Source organism: Saccopteryx leptura, chromosome 8 (assembly GCF_036850995.1).
Source record: "Saccopteryx leptura isolate mSacLep1 chromosome 8, mSacLep1_pri_phased_curated, whole genome shotgun sequence".
NCBI classification, from domain to species: Eukaryota; Metazoa; Chordata; class Mammalia; order Chiroptera; family Emballonuridae; genus Saccopteryx; species Saccopteryx leptura.
In genome coordinates, this window is record NC_089510.1 from 40,847,589 (window position 1) to 40,873,735 (window position 26,147).

At 37.6% G+C, this 26,147-nt stretch overlaps 1 protein-coding gene across 2 annotated transcripts; it reads left to right on the top strand.

Annotated features, from left to right (window-relative positions):
* The first annotated feature begins 2,183 nt into the window (after positions 1 to 2,183).
* Positions 2,184 to 16,491, top strand: ABHD10 (abhydrolase domain containing 10, depalmitoylase). Of its 2 annotated transcripts, XM_066346984.1 has the most exons (5): positions 2,184 to 2,338; positions 5,653 to 5,836; positions 12,532 to 12,643; positions 12,946 to 13,083; positions 15,371 to 16,477. In XM_066346984.1, exons 1-5 carry the CDS (start codon positions 2,197 to 2,199, stop codon positions 15,713 to 15,715), a joined length of 921 nt encoding a protein of 306 aa, XP_066203081.1. In that variant the 5' UTR covers positions 2,184 to 2,196; the 3' UTR covers positions 15,716 to 16,477. The 2 variants fall into 2 exon arrangements, with proteins under 2 accessions (XP_066203081.1, XP_066203082.1); XM_066346985.1 differs by lacking the exon at positions 12,946 to 13,083 and having other exon boundaries at positions 15,371 to 16,491.
* The last annotated feature ends 9,656 nt before the right edge of the window (positions 16,492 to 26,147 follow it).

The window sequence follows — 26,147 nt, forward strand, 5'->3', positions numbered from 1 at the left end:
TGGAAATAAATTGGTTAATTCAAGCCCATTACTGTTAATAAAAGCATCTTCACTTGACAATAGCCACAATTTTTTCTAGTTTATTAGACTGATAAGGGTGGATAAAGGAAATGATCAATGGGTTTCCCTGCTTTTTGTGTGTAGTTTTTCCACTATGAGGATGAGCCAGATTCTTTTCATTTTGCTGCACATAAAATGCAAGAAGACCTGCAAAAATAAAGGGAGAGAATAGAGACAGGTATGATTGAGAATATTTGCAATTATCCAAAAACCTTGAGGATAAGTGTTTATTGTATCTATTCAGTTTTTATTCAGCTAACTTTTCCAGTATATTCCAATAGAAAAGGTTCTCAAGACTCCAGAGCCAGGCTGATTCTCTTTAACCTTTGCCTTTCATTCAAGCACCAATCATTGCTCCAATATTTATGATCAAGACAGTAAAGTTATTTTTTATTAAGATCAAGACAAGAAAAAGCTTTACTTATTGATGCTTGAGACTCTCCAGAATTACATTGAAGGGTTTCAGAGCTGGAATCCAGAAACCCTTATACCACAATTTAACCATTTTTCTGTTATTGGCCATTCCGTTTTTTTCCTCTTGTTTTTCTTTCTAAAAATGGTGCTGTGGGCCTGGCCTCTGGTGGCGCAGTGGATCAAACGTCAACCTGGAACACTGAGGTCGCCGGTTCAAAAAACCCTGGGCTTGCCTGGTCAAGGCACATATGGGAGTTGATGCTTCCTGCTCCTCCCCCCTTCTCTCTCTCTCTTTCTCTCTCTCCTCTAAAATGAATAAATAAATTTGAAAAATAATTTTAAAAAATTAAAAAAATTAAAATAGTGCTGTGCTAATAATATTCAAGTTTGCGTATTAGTATTGTTTTCTATAGGATAGTCACAAAATGGAGCCACTGGATCAAAGGCATTGAAATGATGCATATTTTAAATTGGAAAAATGCGGTCAGATTAGTTGACAAGAGTTTACCAATTCCACTGGCTTGTAGTGTCCCAGTGGATAGAGCATCCACCTGGACCACTGAGGTTGCATGTTCGAAATCTTGCCAGATCAAGGCACATACAACAAGCTAGCAATGAACAACTAAAGTGAAGCAACTATGATTTGGTATTTCTTGCTCCCCCTGCCTCTGTAAAATCAATAAATAAAATCTTTTAAAAATAAATAAGTTTAGCAATTCACATTCCTACCAACCACATGTGAGTAACAGTTTGCCAGTTTCTCAGCATTCTTGCCAATAGTTGCTATTTTTTAATTTTTGCCAATCTAATGAGTAGGAGGATATAGAACGTTATTTCTTTAATTCACATTTTCAATTAGTGAGGTGGAACATTGTTTACACATGCCTATTCATTGCAATTGGCCAATTTTATTGGAATTATATTATTTCTAGAAGCCCTCTATTAATGTTCTGTTGTGCTGTAAAATAAATTTTTCTAGACTCTCATTTGACTAGAGGTGTCCTTGCCATGTCAAATGTTTAAATTTGTATATAGTCAAACATTTTTATTCTTTATTATTTGGGAGTTTTAAATTTTAAGTCCCTTCTATCTCCAGACTATAAAATATTCCCCTAAATATATTTAATCCTCTAGATTTTATTCTTCCGTTGAGATTTCTTAAAATCTACTATGTTTTTGAATATAACGTGAAGTAGTGGTCAGAATAATTCAGTAGTCAAAGAGCTAGAACAAAAACGAGTTTAAAAGGAGCGATGAATATCTAGTTCCACAGTAGAGGCACTTATCTGGGTCAGTTTAAGGTCTTGGAAGGATTTCCGGTACAGGTTATGTCAGGTTAGCATTTTATGCTGTCACTCCTTAGTGTCATCGGATTAATGAGGTGGTTTCTAATCTAGGAACCTGGATCCGGTTCCTCTCCGCGTTTCCAGCCCTAGAGTATCTGTATACCTACCCACTGTATAAGTAGTCTACCTAGAGGGCACTCGCACAGCACATTCCGAACTGTAACACACAAAACTATTCAAACCGCAACTAAAACCTCAGAAGCGAAAGGCTGACGAGAGCGACAAAGCTCTGCGCATGCGCGCTTCCCAGCGCTGCAAGACGTCCAACCTTGTCGGCAAATCCCGTCGTCCAGCGGGCAGCGCATGCGCAGTCTCGGTTCCTGGGCGCCTTGCGCGTGTCCGTAGGTCAATGCGCGGCGCAGAGACCGCTGGGAAGATGGCTGGAGTGGGCAAGGCGGCGCTGGCTGCGTGGGATCCTTGTCGGAGGTGGAGCTGGACTTCTGTCTCCTTCGGCTTCCATCGTGCCGTCAGCGCGTTACTTGCACAAAAGCCTGAGAGGGCGCCACGGTGGCTCCCAGGTGAGTGTCCGCAAGGTGGGAATAGAACGCGTTCTTTCGAACATCCCGGGGTTAGTCGGTCCCTGTCCAGGGCGTTTTTGGCGCCCCATTCAAACTGTTCTTCCCCCATCTCAGTGCTCCAGTTCTAGGCGTTTTCGACAATTCTGGGGAATTCTGTGTGGAGAGCTGTGCGGCGGCCGGGCCCTCTCCTGGACCGCCCCGGCCCTCGAGGGCATTTTTCGTTCTTTAGTTAAGGATCCTGCTCTGTCTTCCCTGCAGCAAGTGCCAAATAGAAAGTGCTTCTAATGCGTTTGGTTATTAGTTACCTTTTCTTTCCTTTCTCTGCAGATTGTAGGGAGGGCGGTTACAGATCGTGACTATATGAAGGTGTTTAGACCCGCCCTCTTTTGACTTGAGGGGAGTTAACGACTTGAACATTTTCTTTGTAAGAGTGTAAAATAAAACCTAATTTTTAAATTTGCCCTTTCGATGCTCCCGCTCAGTGAAAACCATCAGCATTACTTGACAAAAGAAACTGGAATTTAAATCAGAAGTCAGAGCACTTGATTGACTATTTTCTTTATCCTGTGTTTGGTTCGTCCCCCTTCCCACCCCATCCCCAGTCTCAGATATAAGATATGTCTAAATTATAGCATTTTAGTTTTCCATTTTGTTGTTTCCACATTTTGGCCACTCAGATGCATGAGTGCTTAGAATGGGAATTATCATTGCAGACACTCTTTGTTTTGAGTTTAAAATTTGAAAAGTATATAATTGGTTTAACTTACATTTAATTGTACACAACCAAAAATGTGTTTTATACAGGATGGGCAAAAGTAGGTTTACTTTACAGTTATTCGTATGAGAAATCATACAATAATTAATAAATAATAATACAAGAATAAGCAATTTCCTGTACTCACAACTCTAAACCTACAGTTATTCGTATGGGAAATAATACAATAATTAATAAATAATAATACAAGAATAAACCCTTTCCTGTACTTACAACTCTAAACCTACTTTTGCCACACCCTGCCTGTTTCTCTAGTATAGTATGTCATTTTATTAACCACCAAATTTCATTGAATACTGTAACACTCTTCTATTTAACAGCCAGTCATTAAGCACCAGACTGAGCTAATTCTTATTGTGCAAAGATCACTTATGGATATAATATTAACCTGTCCGTTTATAACTTTCCAAGGTTGAATAAATTATTGTCTCACGGAAACATTCCTGTGTTGGGAGGTAATATTAAGAGTATAGAGAGGAATTTTTTTTTTTTTTAATTTTACTGATTTTTAGCAAGAGATGGGACCATTGATCTGCTCCTACATGTGCCCTGACCAAGGATGGCTTTGGCAACTCCTGAGCTTCCATGGATGCTCTGACCAGCCTAGCCATCTGGCAGGGCCAGATAGGAAGGATTTTTGAGTGCTGAGCTAAGGAAATGGAAAATGAACAGTTTTTCTTATACAGCAGGGGTCCCCAAACTACGCATCCAGCCCCTGCCGCACTTCTGGAAGAAGCACTTCTTTCATTGGTGGTCAGTGAGAGGAGCACATTGACCATCTCATTAGCCAAAAGCAAACCCATAGTTCCCATTGAAATACTGGTCAGTTTGTTGATTTAAATTTACTTGTTCTTTATTTTAAATATTGTATTTGTTCCCGTTTTGTTTTTTTACTTTAAAATAAGATATGTGCAGTGTGCATAGGGATTTGTTCATAGTTTTTTTTATAGTCCGGCCCTCCAATGGTCTGAGGGACAGTGAACTGGCCCCCTGTGTAAAAAGTTTGGGGACCACTGTTATACAGTCTGCTAGCCAGCTTAACTGACTCCTACAAGCCCTGATTTTCACCATAAGTTTTAAATTTGTAATACTTTACGACACATTGAAATTTTGAAACAATCTCACATGTAAAAGAAATAGCTTTCAGGTCTTCAATTTAAATTTTTTGGTAATCAACTTCTCAAATCCAGTGTGAGGTAAACTTTATTAGCTCACATAGAAGAGACTGAGAAGTTTTTGTTAGCCACAATAAAGTGGAGGAAAGTTTCATATAACATAGAAGAACAGATTTTGTTGGCCCAGAAAAATACTGTAAGGAAATACATAAAAGCTGACTGTCTTTAGAGAGAGGAGGTAGGCTTGTAAATGATATTTTAAAATATATCTTTTTACTTTTTTTTAAGAGCCAGTATTGATTTTATAGTAGGAAAAGAAGTTGAAAAACATTGAAATAGAATATACTAATTGTGCTGTTGTGCTTAAATTGCATTAAGATCTGTGTGTACCAGTCATAGACAACCTAACCAACAAATAAAACACAGTGATTGCAGTGTCCTATGAGAAATATTTTTCCAAATATGATACTATCATACTTTTTAAGGTTCCTTGTAAAGAAATTACTCATTGAATGCACCTCAGCTAACAGAGAGTTATGATTAGCTATTACCATGGCCTATGATTTAGCGCAGGGGTCGGGAACCTATGGCTCACGAGCCAGATGTGGCTCTTTTGATGGCTGCTTCTGGCTCGCAGACAAATCTTTAATTAAAAAAATAATGTTAAAAATATAAAACATTCTCATGTATTACAATCTATTCATTTCCTACCGCTCATGTTCATGGTTGCGGGTGGCTGGAGCCAATCACAGCTGTCCTCCGGGACAACACCAAATTTTTATTGGATAATGCGTAACATACACGTGTCGTTGTATGACTCTCACGGAATTACATTTTAAAATATGTGGTGTTCATTGCTCTCTCAGCCAAAAAGGTTCCCGACCGCTGATTTAGTGGGTGGAAAGGGAGTTAGCAATAAAAGGGACACAGCACCTCCCTCTTTGAAAGTATTTCCCAGGAACATACCAAACTTGTTTTTTCCTCTCCCAGCCAGAAAGTAGAGGATTTGAAATTCCTCAGACATTAAAAAAATTAGACAAAAATTTCACAGGAGGGCTAAATTGTTGTAAGTAAACTTGAATGTTGATTTATACTATTAAGCACAGATAATATAGCGGCAACAGGAAAACATTTTTGATGATTCTCTGTTGTGATGCCTTGAGATTTCCACCTCCTCGTGTATTTTAGAAGAATCAAAATTAGACCTTGCTCAAGGAAGGTACTAATTTTGATATGATTTTAAAAGATATGCACAGATTTATGACTTTAATACTTCAAGTATGTTTGTTTTTTCTATTAAGTGGAAATAGTATTTGACATCAGTTTAACAAGTTAAGAAAGTTAAGGTTGAAAAGATACATATATATGGTTTTCGAAAAACTGTTTTTGCAAACTATGGTTTATGTTTTGTGTACTTTGTTTAGTTTGCAGACAAAAGACATCATTCTCTTTCCTTAGTCGACCAGACCTTCCAAACCTGGCTTATAAGAAACTAAAAGGCAAAAGTCCAGGAATTATCTTCATCCCTGGCTATATTTCTGATATGAATGGTACAAAAGCATTGGCGATTGAGGAGTTTTGCAAATCTCTAGGTCACGCCTATATAAGGTAGGAACAACATGTTTCAGAGAAAATATTACTGCCGTTTAGCGCAGAGATTTACTTCTGCTCTAACCAATTGAAGTAAATGCCACCATTTTTATAGATGAATTTGTTTTAATAGTCTTTAAACTTTATTTTTGTGATTTAGGGTGCTTGTAATTGCAACTGTCAAAAGACTTTTGTAAAAGTCTTTGTGCCACACTCACAACGCTGGCATTAGGAAACGAGTAGTGTCTAAGCTCTTAAAAAACAATAATCTAATATGACAACACACCAGTAAACTACTTGGCTTTCTTAAAATCTTTGTAATTATCCTGTGATTTTCCATTGGGGACTCAAGGACTTTTATTTGACCACTATTTATTATTTTTAATATATACATATTTATATATATATATTTAAAAGTACAGTAAGTCCTCAATATCATTGGTAAGTTCTGCGACTTTAAGTAAAATGACATATAATCAAACCAATTGTACCATAGAATAACTGATATAAAAACAAGAGGTAAATTCCTATGACGTTTCGTCAACATTATAATGAAACAATCTTGAACAAGACGTTGGAGGACCTCCTATATTGTAAAGTTAGCATTGTATGATTCACATTTCCTGAGTTCTCTTTCCCCTCCTATAAGCAAGAATGCGTATGAGCATAAATAGGGACATGTGTTGTTTAACTAAAACTTAGTTTCACAGTTCATAATATTTTATCCTGATAATTATTTTAGTAAAATAACATGTTTATGTTGTTATTAGGTTTGTTAACAACAATCATTTATTTAGTGCCTAAATTTACAGAAGAGGTAGTATGGTTTAATAGGGAGAGAACTGACCTGGAATTCAAGAAACATGGGTTCTAGAATCAATTCTAGCAGTAACTGTGACAGGATGAATCAGTTAAACACTGGACCTATCTTCAACATAAAAAAGGAAGAGGTTGAATTAAGATAATTTCTGAATTCTTTTCCAGCACTAACAGCCTAAAATAGAGAAGTTTTGCCAACATTTGCTCAATAGATCTAGAAAATACAGCTTTTAGAAATACAATTATAAATATAAATAAAAGTTTAAAACGTTTAGACTTTATCTGCTTAATATGTTAGCAGAAATTGTGTCAATTATATGGATTTAGTCTTATCAAATTAACTGAATTGTTTGGTTTTCATGCTCAGAACTCTTTAAAAATCTGTTCTGACTTAACTGTTACTGGAAAGACTGGTGTATCTTTTGCAAGTAGACTTCCTAGTACTGTGTTGGGTGTTGTGAAATATAAAACATGGTAGCCTGACCTGTGGTGGCGCAGTGGATAAAGCGTTGACCTGGAAATGTTGAGGTCGCCGGTTCAAAACCCTGGGCTTGCCTCGTCAAGGCACATATGGGAATTGATGCTTTCTGCTCCTCCTCCCTTCTCTCTTCTGTCTCCTCTCCCTCTCTCTCCTTTCTAAAGTGAATAAATTAAAAAATAATAAAATAAAAAATAAAAAGAAATATAAAACATAGTCATTGCCCTTAAAGGACCTTTTATAGGGGTGGTAAAGCAGGATAAAATATATATGTGAGAAATTTGGCAAAAATACTCATCAGATTGTGATTGTGTCAAAAGAGCAGTGTGCTTAATTGTGGGAAAGAAACCAGAATTGAAGTGTATAGAAAAGTCTTTATAAAAGAACACTGAAGAATAGTTAGGATTGGGGTAAGAAGGAAGAGCTGTCTAGGAAGGGGACTGGCCTGAGCAAAACATCTTCATAACAGAAATATGGTCACCAGTCTCCCTTTTTGTCCCCAAAAGATTTTGAACCAAGAAATCACCTTTTTACTTGTTCTTGAATTTAAATTGAGGCTATCAGAACTATATCCAGTTTCTTTCTCCTTGTAATACATATGCAGGTTTTCTGCATTTTAGATACATGTGAAATTTTTTTCTTTTTAAAGGTATATTAAATAATCATGATGAAATTAGACTGTGTATAGGCTATTAAAGGATTCAGAATTTAAACGTAGCTTTTGTATATCTTTAAAAACCTCTATAAAATATAGTAACTTCATTACAAATTTTCATTTTGATCAGGTTTCTTACCTTTTTTTATCAAAACTTCATTAAAGTCTAATCACTATTAACTATTGATTGCATTTTAGCTTATTACAGGAAAGTTTTTCTTATATTTATACTCCAGTTTCTCGGTTTACTTTATTGTGATTTTTTGCTATAAAATTTAGATCTTGAATTGGTTAGGAAATGGTTAGTTTTGTATATTACACAACAAGTGGAACATATGACCTCATGAAAATGTTTTCTTAATGTCCTGTCACCATGCATAAAATAAAATTGAGTCAGAGCTAAGGAGTATAACATTTTAGGGTTGGTATTCTGTCATAATTATTTCTAATAGAATTTTTAATTAGATTTGGGAATATGTCTAGAGCAGGGGTAGTCAACCTTTTTATACCTACTGCCCACTTTTGTATCTCTGTCAGTAGTAAAATTTTCTAACCGCCCACTGGTTCCACAGTAATGGTGATTTACAAGGTAGGGAAGTAACTTTAATTTATAAAATTTATAAAGCAGAGTTACAGCAAGTTAAAGCATACAATACTAACTACTTACCAAGTACTTTATGTCGGATTTTCGCTAAGTTTGGCAGAATACATCTTTATAAAACAACTTACTATAATTAAATCTATCTTTCTATTTATACTTTGGTTGCTCCGCTACCGCCCACCATGACAACTGGAATGCCCACTAGTGGGTGGTAGGGACCAGGTTAACTACCACTGGTCTAGACTTGAGGCTGCTAAGACAGACTTTTGTTACTGTGTTTAAAAGTCCTAAAACTGCTGAATATGTTTGAATTATCCTTGTATTTTGGTTAGGGTTCTTACTTGTAACCTATACGTATCACTAAATAGTTAATTTCCTTTATGGAGAGCCTTTATACGTATTCTGCATCTGTACCATATATTTGAGAGGGAAGTAGAGAAATGCAGCAAGGAGAGCTGTCCGATTGCCTGTCGTGGAAGGGAAGAGGAGGAGTAGTGGGCGCATTTCTCTCCTCTTCTCCCTCATCTGTCGCCTACATACACTGGACTGATGGGGAGGTAATAACTGCGATCTGGACTTCAGCAGCTGCCTTGTTACGCTATTTTCCGAGGATCCAAAATCATTTCATTATATACCTAAACAAAATTTAATTTTTTTCTTCTGTTATTACAGATCCCTTTTCTGTAAGTTAATACGTGTACACTTTATATATAACATATACTCTTATGTATATACTAAACATACTAGGATTTATTAGTTTTCACCAGATTTTAAGAAGCAGGAAAGCATGAAATCTTTAAATTTGAATAAAGTAATTCTTTTTAATTTTACTTTCCATGTGTATTCATTTAGAATGTATTATACTACTGTGTGTGAGGTTTACATACCTAACCACTATAGAGAATGCAAAGACAGAAATAAGATAATGGTGGCCTGACCTGTGGTGGCGTAGTGGGATAAAGCGTCGACCTGGAACACTGAGGTCGCCTGTTCGATACCCTGAGCTTGCCTGGTCAAGGCACATATGGGAGTTGATGCTTCCTGCTCCTCCCCTTTCTCCCTCCCTCTCTCTCTCTCTCTTTCTCTCCTCTCTGAAAATTGAATAAATAAAATCTTAAAAAAAAAAGAAAAAAGAAATAAGATAATGGTTTTTTTCCTCCAAGATCTTAACAGTCTCAGAGGAATAATGAGAAACATATGCATACAAACTGTATTATAGAGCAGGATATAATAATTTGATTTTGACTGGTAAAAATGAATTAGAAATTTTATTAGAGATTTAGTTTCAGTTTGTCTGGGAGGAGAGAGAGAGTGAGTGAGAGAGAGAGAGAGAGAGAGAGAAGGGGGAGGGAGGAGCAGGAAGCATCAACTCCCATATGTGCCTTGACCTGGCAAGCCCAGAGTTTTGAACCGGCGACCTCAGCGTTCCAGGTCAACGCTTTATCCACTGCACCACCACAGGTCAGGCCAAAAAACTTCATTTTTACTAAGCTCTGAGAGAGGATATTAGTATGCACGTGATGGGAGAAGGTATTTCAGGTGAAGGAGATAGTGTGAGGCCTGAAACAGACAGAAAACATTGAGCCTATTTGGCTAAAGCAGTAGCTGCCTTTGATGAAATGATAAAGGTAATTTGAGGTGACCAGAATATAATGGTCTAAAAAAATAGGCTAGAGCACTAAACTTTTATGTTATATGTCACAGGGAGCCATTGAAGTTAATGCCATATCAATATAATCTTTTAGAAAAAAACCTGACAGTTATTAAGTGGACCCATTTGAAGAAAGAATAGTCACAGAGGCACAGTTAATAGGCTACTGTAATAGACTGGTGTTGTTTGTTTGTTTTTAATTTTAAAAAATTTTTATTTATTGCCTGACCAGTGGTGGGGCAGTGAATAGTCAACCTGAAGTCCCAGGTTCAAAACCCCGAGGTCACCAGCTCTAGCGCGTGATTATCGAAATGATCCTGAGGTCGCTGTCTTGAAGCCCATCATTGCTGGCCTGAGCAAGGGGTCAGTGGCTTGGCCTGAGCCCTCCCCCCCATCCAGCCAGTCAAGGCACATATGAGAAGCAATCAATGAGCAACTAAAGTGAGGCAACTATGATTTGATGCTTTTCATGTCTCTCCCTATCCTTCTCTTACGCTCTCCAAAAAAAAAAAAAAAAATTATTTATTTTTTTAGAGAGAGAGGAGAGAGAGAATCATCAGTTTTGTTGTTCAACTCATTCATGACATGATTGGTTGATTCTGGTACATACCCTGACCAGGGATCAAACCCGCAACCTCAGCATGTTGAGACGGCACTCTAACCAACTGAGCCACCCAGCCAGAGTGATAAGCTGGTTTTTAGATGCACCAAAATACTGGTCTTACCAAATTGCAGAGAAAGGAATGATAGTGAGAAAACAGTGAGAGTGAGTGAAGATGGTACAGGGCAGGCAGTGTTCTAGACCCTGGAAAAACAAACTGGAGTAAACATCCTACCCGTGAAGAATTGACATTCTAGTCAGAGAGACAAATATTCAAAACTTGATTACAACACACAGTATAAAAAGTGTTAACTGAGTACATACAAAAGAAAATGGTACTAAACGGTGTATATATGTCAAAGAAAGTTCCTCAGAGGAGGTACCATGACTGGGAGTCTGGGTGGGGAAGGAAGGTCTTCTAGGCGGTGGAACACCATGCACAGGCTAAGTCATGAATGGGCTTATCTGGGAATTGGGAGTAGTTCAATGTGACTGGAGTTGATGGTGATCTACAGGAGTGCTGTAATACTTTCATTTATTGAGTCCTTAAGGAGAGGTGAGATTCACAGATCAGGCAGACTGAGGCTGGAGAACTAGGAAGCTGGAAGGAGAAGCAAACTAAGTGGTGGATGGGCTGGTGATGATGAATTTAATTCTGGTCTCCTCTTTCCCTTCCATGAAATCAGTAAATACTTAACACTTACCACATGCAAGGTAATGATCAGGCACTGGGAAAGCATGGTGAACAAAGTAAAGCCTGTGGCCACATGCAGCTTCCATTCTAGTGCAGGAGACAGATTGCAAATGAATAATCAAATGTATATAGTGCCAAGTGGCAATATTTGCAGTGAAGAAAATAAAGCAGGCTAGGAAATACAGAATGATGAAGGAAGCACAGTTTTTGATTGAATGGTCGGAGAAGACTTCTCTGGGGATGAAACATTTGAGCTAAAGGCCTGAATCAAGTGAGGGAGTGATCTAAGTGGGTATCTAGAGGATAGAGTATTCCATGTGGAGAGGAGAGCTGATGTAAAACTTCTGTGGCAGAAACCTGGGTGGTGGTTTCCATTAACTTCATATACACTATGGAATACTACTCAGCCATAAGAAATGATGACATCAGATCATTTACAACAAAATGGTGGGATCTTGATAACATACGAAGTGAAATAAATCAGAAAAAAACAGGAACTGCATTATTCCATATGTAGGTGGAATAAAAGTGAAACTAAGAGACATTGATAAGAGTGTGGTGGTTACGGGGGGAGGGGGGGAGGGGCACAAAGAAAACTAGATAGAAGATGACAGGACAATCTGACTTTGGGTGATGGGTATGCAACATAATTGAAAGACAAGATAACCTGGACTTGTTATCTTTGAATATATGTATCCTGATTTATTGATGTCGCCCCATTAAAAAAATAAAATTATAAAAAAAATAAAGAAAAAGAAAAAGAAGGAAAGTGAGGATACGGTTTGGAGGGAGAGAGAGCAATAAGGAAAGAGGGGTAGTCAGGGGCCAGAGTGTGGTAAGAACTTTGGCTTTTATTTAAAGATTATAGAAAGCCTTTGGAAGGTTTGTACAGGGCATGATTTTTGTTTTTAAAGGCTCACTGACTACAGTGTGAGGAATAGACTATGAAGGTAAACCATGGAAAGAGAGACTCTTGCATCAGTCCAGTCAAGAGAGGATAGTGACAGGGACCAGGTTACCAGCAGCGGTAGGATCAGAAAGTGACTCTAGTTGGTGTTTGACAGTTAAGCCAGTAGGATTTGCTGAAATATATACTATATTATTTTAATATATTTTAGGTACTGTAATAATAATGAATGTACTATATTTCTTAAAAATCAGAGAAATATATGAATAGATCTCTAGATATAGATATGTGTTTTCCCTTTATCCAGGTTTGATTACTCAGGAGTTGGAAATTCAGATGGTAACTTACAAGAATCTACAGTGGGAAAATGGAGAAAAGATGTTCTTTCTATAATTGATGACTTAGCTGAAGGACCACAGGTGACTATTTTTGTTAAATATAATTGTTTATGATAACCTCATTTATATTTTGAGCTGTTTCTTTAGATATGAAAATTTATTTAAATGTTTAGCAACCAGTTTTGATATTTGATTTAAAATTGTTGTGTCATTTTCACTTGTAAAATATAAGTACTGTTCTACAAATTTTATTATAATTTTATAATTCTGAGGGCTGAAGGATATAAAAGAAAAAAGTATATACATTCTATTAAATTACTCAGTCTTCTTGTAGAAAAGTAAAAGAAATTCCTCTTTAAAACTCTGTATATGTTTGATTTTAGATACTAGTTGGGTCTAGCCTCGGTGGATGGCTCATGCTTCATGCTGCAATCGCACGCCCACAAAGGGTTGTGGCTCTCATTGGCATAGCTGCAGCTGTAGATGGCCTAGTGACAAAATTTAATCAGCTTCCTGTTGAGGTAGGTGCCGGGCAACTTCAGTGGATACCTGCTTTCATGCTCCTGCTTCCTCTTTCTTTAAATATTTGTTCATGTGTCATCTTTCCTTTGACTTATAATATTGGCCCATCTTTGGTCTTAGCTGCTTGTGTATGCAGTCTTTTTGCTTTATTTACTATGTGGTCTCTTAATTAAGGTTTCCTTTTCTTTAGTCCATTCAGCCCATTCTGGCAAATATTTGAGCCGCATTAATGAAATAACACTTTAAATTACTCTTTTAGCAACATTTATTAATCACATTTACTTACTTGGATGATACCTCATGATCTTTTCCTGTAACCCTTCTCAGAACTATTTTGAGGCATATGGGAAATAGTGCCTATTTTTATGACCATATTAAACTTAGCTAATCAGTTATGAAACTCTTTTTAGCCTGGAAGCAGCCTCGGGTCCTGTCTCAGCAGAGGTCTCCAAGCACACTGTCAGTCCATCAGGATCAGCACACAGGAGATGAGAGTTGCCATTTCTGGCTTAGCCACTTAGCTGACATTCTTTTTTTTATTCCTGATTTTCACCTTACAAGAAAAAAAGAATGCTTTTAATTATTAGCATGTTCTTCAGCAAATTGTGGTAGAAGTGAGGTTTCTGAAATAACAGGGAAAGTAGTTTATTATTATTGGGCATATGTTTAAGCACTTTATTTGTCTGCAAGGATAAAGAAATAGTGGGTAATAGTTATTTTTGTGCATGTTATTTACTTATCATCAATTGAGTTTTCCTTGGCATCTTTTTTCTAGGAATCTAAATTTTACCTGTGGGACTAAGATCCTTCAGGCCTGTGGCCCAGAAAATTAACGAAAAGAGTCTGGAGCAGGGGCTCAAGAACTCAGGAAGTGTAGTCTTCAGGTGGCAGCAGCACCTGAGAACTTGTTAAAAAGGCATATTCTTATGGTTCTTGTCCTTTCGCATTTGACTTATTTCACTTAGCATGATACACTCAAGTTTATTCATGTTGTTGTAAATGGCAGTGCTTTATCTTTTCTTATGGATAAGTAGTAGTCCATTGTGTATATGTACCACATCCTCTTAGGATCATCCTCTTATCCAGTCATCCATCAAAGGACACTTAGGTTATTTCTATGTCTTGGCTATCGTGAATGATGCTGCAATGAACTGAGCATAGGGGTGCCGTGAGATTTCACTCATATGTAGGATGTACAACAGAAAGCAGTAAACAGTAAACAAACTCATAGACACAGACAGCAGTATAGTGGTTACCAGAGGGAAAGGGAGGGAGGATGAAGAGGGTAAAGGGGGCCAAATGGACAGAAGGAGACTAGACTTTGGGTGATGAGCACACAATATAGTATATAGGTGTATTACAGAATTGTACACTGAAAACTACATAATGTATTAACCATTGTCACCCCATTAGATTTAATTCAATTAAAAAAAATCTGTTCTAGCTCTGGGATGTTAACACCCAGCATTTTTCATTGTGTAGAAAGTTGACTTTCTACCTCATAACTTACTCTAGTCATTTTCTCCTTTGAACACTAGAGGGCGTGAGACAGGCTATACAGCTGTTTGGAATCCAATGTTTTCAACCACATTGCCTTGATGCAGTTTCTTGGTGTAGAACTTACACATATTGTACATTTTCTTTGGTTAATACTGCTTTTGCTATTTCTGAACTTCTTTGAGAATTCGAGACATATAGCATTTTATTTTTCAAAGGAACAATATTCATTTAATTTAGTGGCACATAACAGCTCTCTGGGCAAGGATGCTTAAAATGCAACAATTTTTGTCTAAATAATTAGCATAGCTTCCACTTCATCTAATAACAAATGAAACTAAGTTTATTGAAATGACAAATTCAGGAGTATTCCTGAGTAGTTTGAAGATGCTGAGTATCATTTCTGCTTTAACTATTTGGTTCACATGTTTTATAATGCAGAAAACCCCATCGCTTCATATAATTTACAGTTTTTTAAAATTTTATTAATTTCAAATCATCTGAGATGGATATTTAGAAGTATAGTTTTCAGATAGATAGCATTTTCACTGAAATCAGTTGATTTCAACTACTCAGTTTCACCGAATCAAATCGTTTTGGAATTAAAAAATACATTAAAGTAACAAAAACAAGAAAAAAGAATACAAAAATTTTCAAAAACCAAGGAAAAATACATTAAAATGTCCAAATATATATTGTACATATTTTAGTGTTTAAATTCTTAGATTGATACAATTGCATGTGTAAATGGTTAATAAATACTTCTGTTTTCCTAATTTTTCCTAACAGGTAAAAAAGGAAATAGAGACAAAAGGCGTGTGGAGCATGCCATCAAAATACAGTGAAGAAGGAGTTTATCACATTCAGTACAATTTCATTAAAGAAGCTGAACACCACTGCATGTTACATAGCCCCATTCCTGTGAACTGCCCTATAAGATTGCTTCATGGCATGAAAGATGACATCATACCCTGGCATACGTCCCTACAAGTTGCTGACCGAGTAGTCAGCACTGACGTAGATGTCATTCTTCGAAAACATAGTGATCACCGAATGAAGGAAAAAGCGGACATTCAACTTCTTGTTTACACTATTGATGACTTAATTGATAAGCTTTCAACTGTAGGTAACTAGAATCACATTTTTAGTTGGTATGTAAACTGATGGATCCAGAAGATTGGGAGATGGAAAACAAATGGAAGACCCTGATACTTAGACAGCTTGCTCCTCTTACCACTATTTTGTAAGTATCGCATAAGGTTTTATTTAATGATGTCTTAGCAGGTAAGTGATACAAATTGTGAAGAGAGTACAGTTGTCCCTCTGAATCCTTCAGGGATTGGTTCCAGGATACAACTTCCCTCAGATATGAACATCTGAGTATGTTCAAATCCATTATGGAAAGTGGCACAGTACTTGCCTATAACCTGTGCATTCTCCTTTATACTTTAAATCTCTCTAGATTATTTATAATACCTAATATAATGTGAATGTTATGTAAATAGTTGTTCTACTCTATTGCTTAGAGATTGAGTTTCTGGAGTTTTGGGTTTTTTAAGTATTTTTGGCCCTTGGATGATTGAATCCAGGGATGTGAAACTTGAAGATACAGAGGACCGACTATACCAGCTGCAGAAATTGGAACATTTTCTTCTGTCAACCCCTACTTTTTTTTCATTAATATACTTCCTATTTTTTTTTTAATTTATGAGATGTTTTAACTTATAATGTTTGTGTTAACTATGCCAGCTTTTTGATTGTGTGCTCTTCTCCTTAGAATTATTAATAAAGCTTAAAACTTTTGTATTTTATTTGGTATCATTGTATATGGAGATTTGTAAAATTCTGATTTTAAAATGCAACTCACGAAATACAGGAAAATAAACTTGAAATTATTAGAGAAATGTCTTGAAGCATGATAAAGTTAAAAAAGTAAAGGTATTTATCTTTTCTGAATGTTATATTTGAGCTTAAATTAAGGTTATCTTTTTTAAAGGCTCAAAACCCTACAGTAATATAAAAGAGATTTATCATTTCTAAATTTTGGCTTTTATGTAATATATTTAAATGAGGGAATTTCATCTTAAACAATGTTATTTTTTTTTTCTTACAGAGACAGAGAGAGAGGGATAGATAGGGACAGACAGACAGGAATGGAGAGAGATGAGAAGCATCAATCATCAGTTTTTCGTTGCGACACCTTAGTTGTTCATTGATTGCTTTCTCATATGTGCCTTGACCCTGGGCCTTCAGCAGTCCGAGTAACCCCTTGCTCGAGCCAGCGACCTTGGGTCCAAGCTGGTGAGCTTTGCTCAAACCAGATGAGCCTGCGCTCAAGCTGGCAACCTCGGGGTCTCGAACCTGGGTCCTTGGCATCCCAGTCTGACACTCGATCCACTGCGCCACCACCTGGTCAGGCTATATTTTCTTATTCTAAAGAGGAAATTAATCTTTATAAATTATTGCCTACCTGCAGACACATTTCTTTCTTTATTAATAAGTGCCTTAAGTTTAGCTGTTTGCCACCTAAATAAAAGGACATTCATAAGTGCAAATAATGGTAAGAAAATATGAAATATAAATGTAAAGTTTTTCTTGAATAACTATGCAGTAGTCAGTCTTAATACTGAGGTAGTGTTCTTTAGTTTTCAAGTTTGGACTTTATTTAGCTTGCTTGGGTTATGTCTATAAATGTAAAACTTAAGTTGGCAACTTTAAGAAAGAATGTTGGGATAAAATTCTTGTGCCAAAAAGAGTTAACATAGCAGCCTAACAAATTACCCTCAAAGACCTTACAAGATCAGCGCTTGGCCGGTGTGTGGGAACTTGAATCTGAGGAGGGTGCCCAGTGCTGGTAAAAGTGGCACGCTGTGCATAAACTGGGCACACAATGTGGTTTATGCTGGACACCTGCTTTCTTTCTGGGAGGCGGGAATTGTGGTAGGTGCCAAGCAGATAGATACTAATTGACCAGCTCCCAGTAAAAATTGGTCACTGAGTGGAAAAAAACAGAACTGGACACTGGGTTGAATCAGCTCCCCTGGTGGACATTTCACATGTGCTGTCACAACACTACTAGGATTAAGCTCATCCTGTGTGACTCCCTTGGGAGAATTTTTCCTAGTTAGACCAGTTTTTCCAGATTTCACCCCATGTTCCTTTTCCTTTGTGGATTTTGCTTTGTATCCTTTTGCTATAATCTGTGGCTCTGAGTCGTGTGAGTCCTAACACATCAACCCTGGAGATGGTCTTGGGGATGCCTGATGCAGACATGAAACAGGTTACTGTTCAATAAGGTAATAAAACTACAATCTGCAAATTATCTTTTATACCAAAAATCATTTACAAATAATAAGTATATGAGTTGTGCATGTGCCTGGTGCTAGAGGGAGCTGATGGTGGATGGCAGGGTCTCCTCTTCCCAGTCCCTGCTAGGCCCAAGGATTACAAAAGTGAAGAGGAAAGGGCCTGACCTGTGAGTTTTCTAAGGTTAAACAGAGCTAATAAAATGTAATATGATTACAGACTCATCATGTTTCTGTAGAGGAAGCATAGCATGGTTAAGGTCAGAGACTATAGAGCTGGGGTCAGATCCTGGCTAACCATTCATTAGTGCTGTGACAGCAGTATGCTTACCCTCCCGGAGGTTACCTCATCTGTGAAATGGCAATATAAGCCTAGATAATAAAGTATAAGAATGAAATACAACACAGAACAATGACACATAGGAACCACAACCTTTTTGCTTTATGCACAAAGAACAGTCCAGTGATAAACTGATAAACACAAAATCCATGGGTGTTTAGGAAGAAAAGTGAAGGCAAAGATGTATATAGGGGTTCAAAAGCTGATCTGGATTGGACCATCCTAACCTCGATCCTAATTGGAATGTTAGTTGTGTGGTATTTTTTCTAATGTTCAGTGGTTAGAGAAGGGGTGAGGGGAAAACCTTTACTGTCTAATGATAGAAAATTTTGTTTTAAAATTTAATCTAGCTTTGCCAAGGGTAACATCACAAATATATATTATATGAGTTTGAATCAGTAAGATTTAGTATAATCTAGTACGTTATTAATTACTTCAGTGTTCATTTTTATTTTTCCCCAAAGCTTCCTTATTTTTCTTAAACCACTCCAGGTCATATACTCAGTGACATGGAAAATGCTCAAACAGCTGGCAGCCCCCAAGTGCCTTATCCTGTGGAACTGCATTATTTTCAAAGCAGCCCCTCTAAACAACCTCAGCGTGTGCAGTGGAAAGGGATCAGGAAGTGTCAGTGGAAAGGAAGGCTAAGTGAGACTACATAATGCACTGTATATATTTGCTCTGCTGCATTTGCTGAGCTTAGAGGCATTTCCAGACAAATCTAAGCAGTAGTGTTGTTCCCTGAGGAACATAGAAAAGCCTGTGTGGAGGAGAGGAAGAAAAGAGCTTTTGGGCAAGGCTGAGTTTTATAATGGATGGAGATAGCAAAGAGACCATTACCCACCACATAAACATTTCCAAGGGAGGGCCCAAAAAATATGTCCAATATTAATTACATTTGGGGGTTTTTACAAAATAAAAAAAACTAAAGGACTTCTATTTTCGAGAGGAAGATGGGTGGAATTGAGATACATCTTTTAAAGATCCCCTTTAGAGACAAATTAACTTTTAGTTTAGAACATAATCATGTATGCATAACTTGGTTTGGTGAAGAAAAGATGATGATTTTCTAGGTTTAGAAAATATACTTAGCTCTGGCTGGTTGCTCAGTGATAGAGCGTCAGCCTGGTGTGTAGATGTTCCAGGTTCTATTCCTGGTCAGCGCACACAGGAGAAGCAACCATCTGCTTCTCCACCCCTCCTCCCCCTTTTCTCTCTCTTCCATTCCCACAGCCATGGCTCGATTGAGTCAAGCGCATCAGCCCCAGGCGCTGAGTATGGCCCCCTGGAGCCTCTCCCTCAGGCACCAGAAATAGCTCAGTTGCAGGCTTGGCCCTAGATGGGCAGAGAATCAGGGCACATGTGGGAGTCTATCTCCCTTCCTCTCACTTGCAAAAGAAGAAGAAGAAGAAGAAAAAAAATATATATATATATCGTATATAAGGGAAAATTTTTTTTTAACCAAATATGTTTTCTGAGAAATGATTCCCATTTGGGCTCTCTTTTCTTGGGTTTCCAGGGTTTTGCTGAAAGTTAATCTATCTTGTACTAAAAAGAAGCTCAAATTTCAGCTTCTCAGCGAAGCCTTTCCTGACTCATCCTTATCTCTTTCTTTCCAAGAAATTTGTTGCCTGGCCTTCTGCTGTCTCATGAAAAGCAAGCACTCTGTTCATGCCTTTTTGAAAGAACTTACTACCTTGAGATTCTTAGTTTATACACCTGCCTCTCTCTGTAAAAGGACCATTGAGGTTCAAGGCTTTGCCATTGTTTATCCCCAGGTGTCTCTTGCTGTGCTACATCAACCTCATTTATGGCTCCTTTTCCTTACCCACCTTATAATGTTAATCGTCTTTTTCTTGTCTGACCTTGGTACATACTTACCTTAAGCAACCATACCCATGTTACAGATTTTAAGTTCTACCTGCCTGCAGATGGTTCAAGTACATTTCCCCATTTCAGATTTTCTCTTGAGCTTCAAATAAAACTGTCTAGGGAATCTAAGATGACAGCAGAATCGGTGGAAGCTACAGTCACTTCTTTCCAGGACCAAACTGAATTACAACTAAATTATACAGCAGTCATCCTGAATAACCAACTGAAGACTAACTGAAGAGCACGGTCTTAAAACCAGGATTTACAGAATAAGCCACATTGACACTGCTCCAGACGGATTGCTCAGGATCAGTGTGACATTGGCCTACACCAGAGTCCCTCCCAGGAGACTCAGAACAAACACACATAGTGGCTGGCCTCAAGACATCAGAGCAGGATCCAATAAGCTTCACAAGTGGCTTATCTAAGGGGAGATCTCAAAGACACCAAACCCTCCTGAGGTGAATTCCACTCTGTGTAGTCACAGCCGCTCACACACTATGGTTGGAGTTAAGCCTTAGAGCCAGTATGAAGGGTCATTCCAGGCACAAATGGGCCAATTGCAATCAAGATTCAATTATAACATGAGGGCCCATGTAACTGACACAAGAGACATTCCTGGAGCACCCAGTTCATGTGATCAAGGAGACTGCACCACTGGAACACACAGGTCACTTACCTACTGCATGCATAAGGCCACCTCACAGAATGGGAGTTATAGCAGATGTATAATACATAGAAACAAACACAAAGAGACAGTCAAAATGAGACAAAGAAACATGCTCAAATTAGAGAATAGGAAAAAATCTCCAGAAAGAGAACTATATAAAATGGAGGCAAGCAATTTATCAGATACAGAGTTCAAAGTAATGGTTAGCTCAACAGGATGAAAAAGGACAGAAACCATAAAAAAGGGCCAGTCAGAAATGAAGAATAGAATTTCTGAAATAGGCCCTGGCCGGTTGGCTCAGTGATAAGAGTGTTGGCTTGGTGTGTGGAAGTCCCAGATTTGATTCACAGGGCACACGGGAGAAGTGACCATCTGCTTCTTCAACTCCCCTTTGCTTCCCCTCCCACAGCCGTGGCTCTTGAGTGGTTTGAGCAAGTTGGCTCTGGGCACTGAGGATGGCTCCTTGGCCTCAGGCTCTAAGATAGCTTGGTTGCTGAGCAATGGAGCAGCATCCTATATGAACAAAGCATTGCTCAGTGGGCGGCTTTCAGGTGGATCCTGGTTGGAGTGCATGCAGGATTCTGTCTCTGCTGCCCCGCTTCTCACTTAATAAAAAAAATAATAATTTCTGAGACGAAGAATACAATATGGCCCTAGCTGGTTGACTCAGTGAATAGAGCATCATTCCAGCATGTGGACATGTGGGTTCAATCCCTGGTCAGGGTTTACATGAGAAATGATGATCTGCTTCTCTTCTCCCTCTTCCCTTATCTCTCTCTTCCCCTCTTGCGCCAGTGGCTCAATTGTTTCAAGCATCAGCCCTAGTGCTGAAGATAGCTCGGTTGATTCAATCATCGGCCCAGATGGAGGTTCCTGGGTGGATTTTGGTAGGGCTGCATGCAGGAATCTATCTCCCCCTCCTCTCACTTAAAAAAAAATGCATTGTCAAGTTGCATGAAGTAGAGGATGAAGTCAGCAATTTGGAAGACAAGGTAGAAAATAAATCAGAGCCGCAAAAGAGAAAACCGAGTATAAAAATGAGGATAGTTTAAGGGAACTTTGAGACATCATGAGGCATAACAACATCTGTATCATAGAAGTACCAGAAGAAGAGAGAGAGCAAGAGATTAGAACCTATTTGAAGAAATAACAGCCTAAATCTTCTCTAAACTGGTGAAGGAAAAAGACACACAAGTCCAGGAAGTGCAGAGTCCCAAACAAAATGGACCTGAAGAGTCCCACACCAAGACACACTGTGGTTATGATGACAAAGGTTAAAGACAAAGAGAGAATCTTAAAAGCCACAAGAGAAGGTTACCTACAAGGGAGCTCCCATAAGACTAAGCTGACTTCTCAACAGAAATATTTCCCATCAGAAGGGATTGTCATGAAATATTCAGCAATGAAAAGCAAGGACCTAAAGCCAAGACTACTTTACTCAACAGAGCTATGATTTAAAATTGAATGACAAATTAAGAACTTTCCAGAAATGAAAATGCTAAAGGAATTTGTTACCACGAAACCATCAATACAAGAAATGTTAAAGGGCCTATGAAGAAGAAAAGAATATAGTTAAAAGAATAAAATGGCCTATGGAGAAGGAGGAGGTGGAGGAAGAAGAGGAGGAGAAGAAAAGAAGGAGGAGAAGGGGAAAAAAACCAGAAACATAGTTAAAAGAATAAATGGCAATAAATACATACCTATCAGTAATCACTTTAAATATAAGCGGCTTAAATGCTTCAATCAAAAGACAGGGTGTTGAATGGATATGAAAACAAGACACATATATTTGTTGTCTACAAGAAACCCACCTTAGAACAAAAGATATACACCAACTAAAAGTAAAGGAATGGAAACGATATTTCATGCAAATGGAAAGGGGAAAAAGCTGGGTAGCAATATTTATATCTGACAAAATAGACTTTAGGCTATAGTAAGACAAAGAAGGATGCTACCTCATGATAAAGGGAGAAATCCAACAAGAAGATATAGTCCTTGTAAAACATTTATGCACCCAACATCGTGCACCTAAATATGTAAAGCAAATCTTTTTATCTTTTTTTTTTTTTAAGAGAGAGAAGGACAGACAGGAAAGGAGAGAGATGAGAAGCATCAACTCATAGTTGTAGCACCTTAGTTGTTCATTGATTGTTTTCTCATATGTGCCTTGACTGGAGACTCTAGCCACGCCAGTAACCCCTTGCTCAAGCCAGCAACCTTTGGGCTCAAGTGGGAGACTGTGGGGTCATATCTATTATCCCAGGCTCAAGCTGGTGAGCCCACATGCAAGCCAGATGAGCCCTCACTGAAGCCAGTGACCTTGGGGTTTGCACTTGGGTCCTTAGTGTCCCAGGTTGATGCTCTATCTACTGTGCCACCACCTGGTCAGGTGTAAAGCATATCTTGATGGACATAAAGGGAGAGATTAACAGTAATACAGTCATAGAGTATTTTAACACCTGATTGACATCAGTGGATAGATCTTCTCAACAGAAAATTCACAAGGAAACAGTGCCCTTAAAATGATACACCAAATCAGATGAATTTAATAGATACCTTCAGGGCATTTCACCCCAAAGCAGCAGGATAAACATTCTTTTAAAGTTCACATGCACATTTTCTAGGATAGACCACATGGTAGAACACAAAACAAACCTCAACAAATTTAAGAATATTAAAATCATATCAAGCATCTTCTCTGATCATAACGGTTTGAAACTAGAAATCAATCACAAGAAGAAAAATAAAAAGCCTAAATATACGGAAGCTAAATAACATGTTACTGAACAATGAATGGGTTAACAATGACATCAAGGAAGAAATCAAAAAGACACTTAAAGCAAATGAAAATGAGAACACAACTTGGGGAAGAGGAGCACACAATAGGATGTACAGAGATGTGTTGTAAAATTTGGCACCTGAAGCCTGTAAAATTATGTTAACTAGTAAACACCCTAATAAATTCAAGATTTTAAAAAATGAGAACACAACAACCCAAAATATATGGGACACAGTGAAAGCAATCCTAACAGAAATTTATAGCATTAGTTCTTTTTTTTTTTTTTTTTTTGTATTTTTCTGAAGCTAGAAACGGGGAGAGACAGTCAGACAGACTCCCGCATGTGCCCGACCGGGATCCACCCAGCACGCCCACCAGGGGCGAAGCTCTGCCCACCAGGGGGCGATGCTCTGCCCCTCCGGGGCGTCGCTCTGCCGTGACCAGAGCCACTCTAGCGCCTGGGACAGAGGCCAAGGAGCCATCCCCAGCGCCCAGGCCATCTTTGCTCCAATGGAGCCTCGGCTGCGGGAGGGTAAGAGAGAGACAGAGAGGAAGGAGGGGGGTGGAGAAGCAAATGGGCGCTTCTCCTATGTGCCCTGGCCAGGAATCGAACCCAGGTCCCCTGCACGCCAGGCCAACGCTCTACCACTGAGCCAACCGGCCAGGGCCAGAAATTTATAGCATTATAGGCCTATCTCAATAAACAAGAAAAATCTTAAACAATCTAACTTTACATTTAAAGGAACTTGGGAAAAAACAACAAATATAGCCCAAGGTTAGTAGAATGAAGAAATATTAAAAATCAAATACACAAAATAGAATATAAATATACAATACAAAAGATAAATGAAACCAAGAGCTGATCCTTTGAAAAGATAAACAAGGTTGAGGAATCTAAACCAGACTCATGAAGAAAAAAAAAGAGGACTCAAATAAATAAAATTAGAAATGAGAGAGAAGTAACAACTGACACCAAAGAAAGACACAAGATTGTAAAAAATAATGAACAACTACGTAGCAACAAATTGGACAACCTGGGTAAAATACATTCCTAGAAACATACAATCTTTCAAAACTGAATCAGGAAAAATCAGAAAATCTGAATTGATAGATTACAAGTACAGTAGTGAAATTGAAACAGTAATCAAAAAACTCCCAACAAACAAAAATCATGGACCAGATGGCTTCACAGGTGAATTTTACCAAGAATTCAGAGACAAACTAATAGCTATCTTTCTCAAGCTATTCCAAAAAAATTTAAGAGGGAAGACTTCCAAGTTTATTTTATGAGGCCAGCATTATCCTAATTCTAAAACCAGATAAAAATACTACAAAGAAAGAAAGTTATAGGCCAATATCCCTGATGAACATAGATGATAAAATCCTTAATAAAATATTACCAAACCAGATCTAGCAATACATTAAAAAAATCATACAGCTTGATCAAGTGGGATTTATTTGGGGATGTACAATATCCACAAGTCAATAAGTGTGATACACTACATAAACAAAATGAGGGATTAAAAATCACATGATCATATCAGTAGACACAAAAAATTTTGATAAAATCAAGCACCCATTTATGATAAAAATAAACTGAGTGGGAATACAGGGAACATACTTCAACATAATAAAGGCTATATATGACAAACCCACAGCAAAAATCATACTCAATGGGCAAAACTACAAGCATTTCTCTTAAAACTAGGAACAAGACAGGGTGTCTATTTTTACCTCTCTGACTCAATATAATACTGGAAGTCCTAGACACAGCAATCAGACAAGAAGAAGAAATAAAAGTATCCAAATTAGAAAGGAGAAAGTAAAACTCATTTATAGATGATTTGTGAGAACCCTTACGAGTCCACCAAAAAACTACTAGAAATGACCATTGAATTTGGGAAAGTAGCAGGGTACAAAATAAATATCCATACATTAGTTGCATTTGTATACATCAATAAAAAAAACTGTCAGAAATAGAAACAAAGAAAACATTCCATTTACAATTGCATTAAAAAAATTAAATACCTAGGAATAAATTTAACCAAGGATATTAAAAACCTGTACTCAGAAAATTATGACACTGTAGAAATAAATTGTAGATTATTTAAATTAGTAGAAGCATATACTGTGTTCATAGATAGGAAGAATTAATATCATTATAGTGTCCATACTACCCAAAGCAATCTAAGATGTAATGCAATTCCTATCAAGATATCATTGGCATATTTCACAGAACTAGAAAAATTTTCCAAAATTTTATATGGAGCCATAAAAGATTCAGAAAAGCCACAGCAATCTTGAGAAAAAGTAAGTTGAAGGAATCATGCCTACCTCATCTCAAACTATACTACAAAGTCATAGTAATCAAAACAGCATAGTACTGGCATAAAAGCAGACATATAGATCAATGGAACAGAATATTTATTGCCTTTACAGCCAATTAATATTTAACAAAAGAGGCAAAAACATACAATGGGGTAAAGATAGTCTATTCAATAAATGATGTTGGAAGAATTGAACAAACACATGCAAAAAAAATAAAAGTGAAACTAGACTACCTTCTTATATTGTGCACAAGAATAAACTTAAGGTGGATT